The sequence below is a fragment of the Frankliniella occidentalis genome, unplaced genomic scaffold (genome assembly GCF_000697945.3).
Source record: "Frankliniella occidentalis isolate FOCC.00 unplaced genomic scaffold, Focc_3.1 Scaffold93, whole genome shotgun sequence".
Classification (NCBI taxonomy): Eukaryota; Metazoa; Arthropoda; class Insecta; order Thysanoptera; family Thripidae; genus Frankliniella; species Frankliniella occidentalis.
The window spans coordinates 300,150-303,087 of NW_026267222.1; the positions used below are offsets into that span (position 1 = coordinate 300,150).

Below are 2,938 nucleotides of genomic sequence, written 5' to 3' on the forward strand. Positions count from 1 at the left end.
CCCCGTCCCCTCCATTTCCCCCGTCTCACCTTACTGTGATCCTGAGATCCCTTTGCCTTACTAGTCCTTAGTCAACCGTTTGGTCCAGCTGGTTTAGCCAGGCCTGGCGGAGGTTTTCCGCGCAGATTCCAGATTCGATCACGCCGCAATACAGCCACTTCCTAATCGAGTCAACAACGGCTACAAACCCCTTTTCGCCCGTCGCCGCCCCCTCCCTAACCTCACGTCCTCCCCTCCCCACAGCACCCCTTCGGCGGGAGGAGAAGGAGGAGGAAGGCGACGGCGAAAGGGCGATGGTGTCATGGCCTGGGCAGGAATCGAATCACAACTCGGTGGCCCCGCGGGTAGGGCGGGGCGACCCGCGAGGAAACGACTTATTGGCGACAATTTATCACAATCGGCCCGTTTGTGTGTGTGTGTGTGTGTGTGTGTGCGTGAGTGTGTGCGTGTGTGTGTGGGCAGGGGTAAGCGCCCTGTTTGTACGGCGAGACAGGGGGCAGCAGGGGAAGACGAGGTGTGGTGTCTCGAGGGGCGGAAGAATGTAATTTTCCCCCAATAAATGAAACACGTCTATATATAAGCGATTCCCAGACAGGCTACCTGTGTGTGTGTTTTACTCCTAAAGAAAATCACATCGAGAATCTCGCTTCTTTTTTTTCAGTCCAAAAAGGTCGATAAGTGCAGTTTCATCATTTGGACATGGAAGAGGGAGCCATATATACAAACGTGAGAGGACAAGCGAAAGGGAAGGGTGAAGGGGAGGAGGAGAAAGCAAACTGGGAGGGAGAGGTCGGCTGGGAACAGTCTGGCTGCACATTTGGATTCGCTGTGGTGGGATTGTAATCAGACGTGCTTCTCTCTGCACCCTGATTGGCAAGCGAGGGAGGGAAGGAGGGGAGGGGAGGCGGGGGAGGTAGAGGGAGAGAGAGAGACGGGGGGATGAAGAGAGAGACGGAGAGAACAGACAAGCAAGACGGACACTATGTATGTGGAGCCGGGGAGGGGGAGATAGAACCAGATAGAGAAGGGGTAGAGGGTATGGAGTAGAGAGAGGGAGACGTGAGGAAGGGAAAACGAAGGCAACTTATTGCAGTCGGTACCTCTGATTGGGGATGCACCCTCCCTCCCTCCCTCCCGCTCCCTCCCTAGGGCGTGTGTACCTTCACTGCGGTCACTACGGCCCTTCCCCCTCCCACCCCGTTCCCTCTGTTCCCTTCGCCTCCCCCGCCGGGAGTGGATATGAGCCCTAGTCCAGCAACAGCAGCAGCTCGTCCGCTCAGACCATCCAAAACCTAAAAACCGGAAACGCGGGAAATAAAAGAAGAAAAACCAAAGAGGAAAAACAAAAAACAAAGAATAAAACGTCACGGTAATTGACGTGACGACGCGGCGCGCACGCGCTCCCACGCAATTTGATCGGTAATTAATGACAAATATGTAACGATAAATAATCAATAGGCAGCGTGCGGCTGGTTCAGTGGTCCGTGTAACGAGGGGAAGGCCTGGGCTGGCCGGGCGTCGCGGCGCGTCTTGCGGCGTCTCAAGCGACTATCAATAATGAATATTAAACAGGGGGAGGAAACTGAAAGAGAGGGGAATGAGAGGAGAGAAGAGGGGAGGGCTCGCAGCGACGTGGTGGCGGCCCCGGAGGAGGCGACCGAGGCCCTTTCCTCAGAGCAGAACCAATGTTGTCGAACCACTCGCGCCTGCACCGTACCGACACATTTCCTGGCAAATGACGACGGAAAAATCAAAAAACAGCCACGAAAACTGACGAATGTTGAAAACCCGACGCGACTATACGACAATCTGGTGGATAGACAGGCCTCACTGAAAGACAATCACTCAAGTGCCGAGGCAAAATTTGGGCACAAGAAAGAAAAATATTCAAAATAGAAGCAATATGAACTCACCTGGCGTAGTCCGCTTTGCAGAGGATCATATTGGCCTTGGTAAAGCAGGAGGCACCTAGGTCCGCGAGCTGGCCCCCACAGCAGCTGCACTTGAGGCAACTGTGGTGCCAGTACCGGTCCAGCGCGTGCAGCAGGTACCGCTCCAGGATCTTGCCCCCGCACCCCGCACACGCATGTCCACTGCTGCTGTTCTTGTTGTTGTTGGCAGTACTATTGTTATTGTTGTTGAGGTGGTGGTGGTGGTGATGGTGGTTGTGGTGGTGGCCCGGCCCCATGTGGCCGCCGTGGTGGCCGTCGATGTGGTGCTGGTGGCCGCCGCCCCCCTGGTTGCCCCCGCCGCCACCTCCACCCCCGCCGCCCCCACCGCCCCCGCCGCCGCCACCCGACCCCGGGTGGCCGTTGAACGGCGAGGTGTCGGGGGCGGGCGAGTGCGGCACGGGGCTGGGGCTCGACAGGTCCGGGTACGGCTGGTAGTGGTGCGGGGCGTGCGCGCCGTGGCCGTGACCCCCGTGGGGACCTCCGACGTGCCCGCCGTGGGGCCCGTGGGGGTTCATCGCGGGCAGGGTGGCGCTGGCGGCCAGCTTGACGGCGGAGCGGGCTCCTGCAAAGAAAAAAAAAATATACGATCAAAATTTAACACTTGTCGCAACTTTTCTCAATTTTTTTTTATGCAGGGCGTATTAAACCAAAAGACCGCGTTCGAGGGCGCGAGGAGCGTGAACTCGACGCGCGTTTACTACAGGGGTGGTTGTGCGACCCGGCGGGGTAGAGTGGGGTGGGGTAAGGAGAGGCGCGGCACGGAGTGGGGTACGGCGCGCGGGGTACCCGACGGGGCCCCGTACTTATCTCCCCCTTATTACCGGTAAACATGTCATTACCCTGCGCTCGGCTCGGCATGTCGGCAGACGGGAAACTGACCCCTCCCCCCCCCCCTTTGCCTTACTAGTCCTTAGTCAACCGTTTGGTCCAGCTGGTTTAGCCAGGCCTGGCGGAGGTTTTCCGCGCAGATTCCAGATTCGATCACG

At 57.9% G+C, this 2,938-nt stretch overlaps 1 protein-coding gene across 3 annotated transcripts in view; it reads right to left on the reverse strand.

Annotated features, from left to right (window-relative positions):
- The window catches only part of LOC113213388 (loricrin), a 166,264-nt gene that overhangs the window by 21,290 nt on the left and 142,036 nt on the right, over nucleotides 1-2,938 (reverse strand). For all 3 annotated transcript variants that reach the window (XM_052269465.1, XM_052269463.1, XM_052269462.1), the window contains one exon: nucleotides 1,914-2,514. In XM_052269465.1, the coding sequence (XP_052125425.1) occupies nucleotides 1,914-2,467 (554 nt within the window). In that variant the 5' untranslated portion in view covers nucleotides 2,468-2,514. The remainder of the gene's footprint in view (nucleotides 1-1,913; nucleotides 2,515-2,938) is intronic.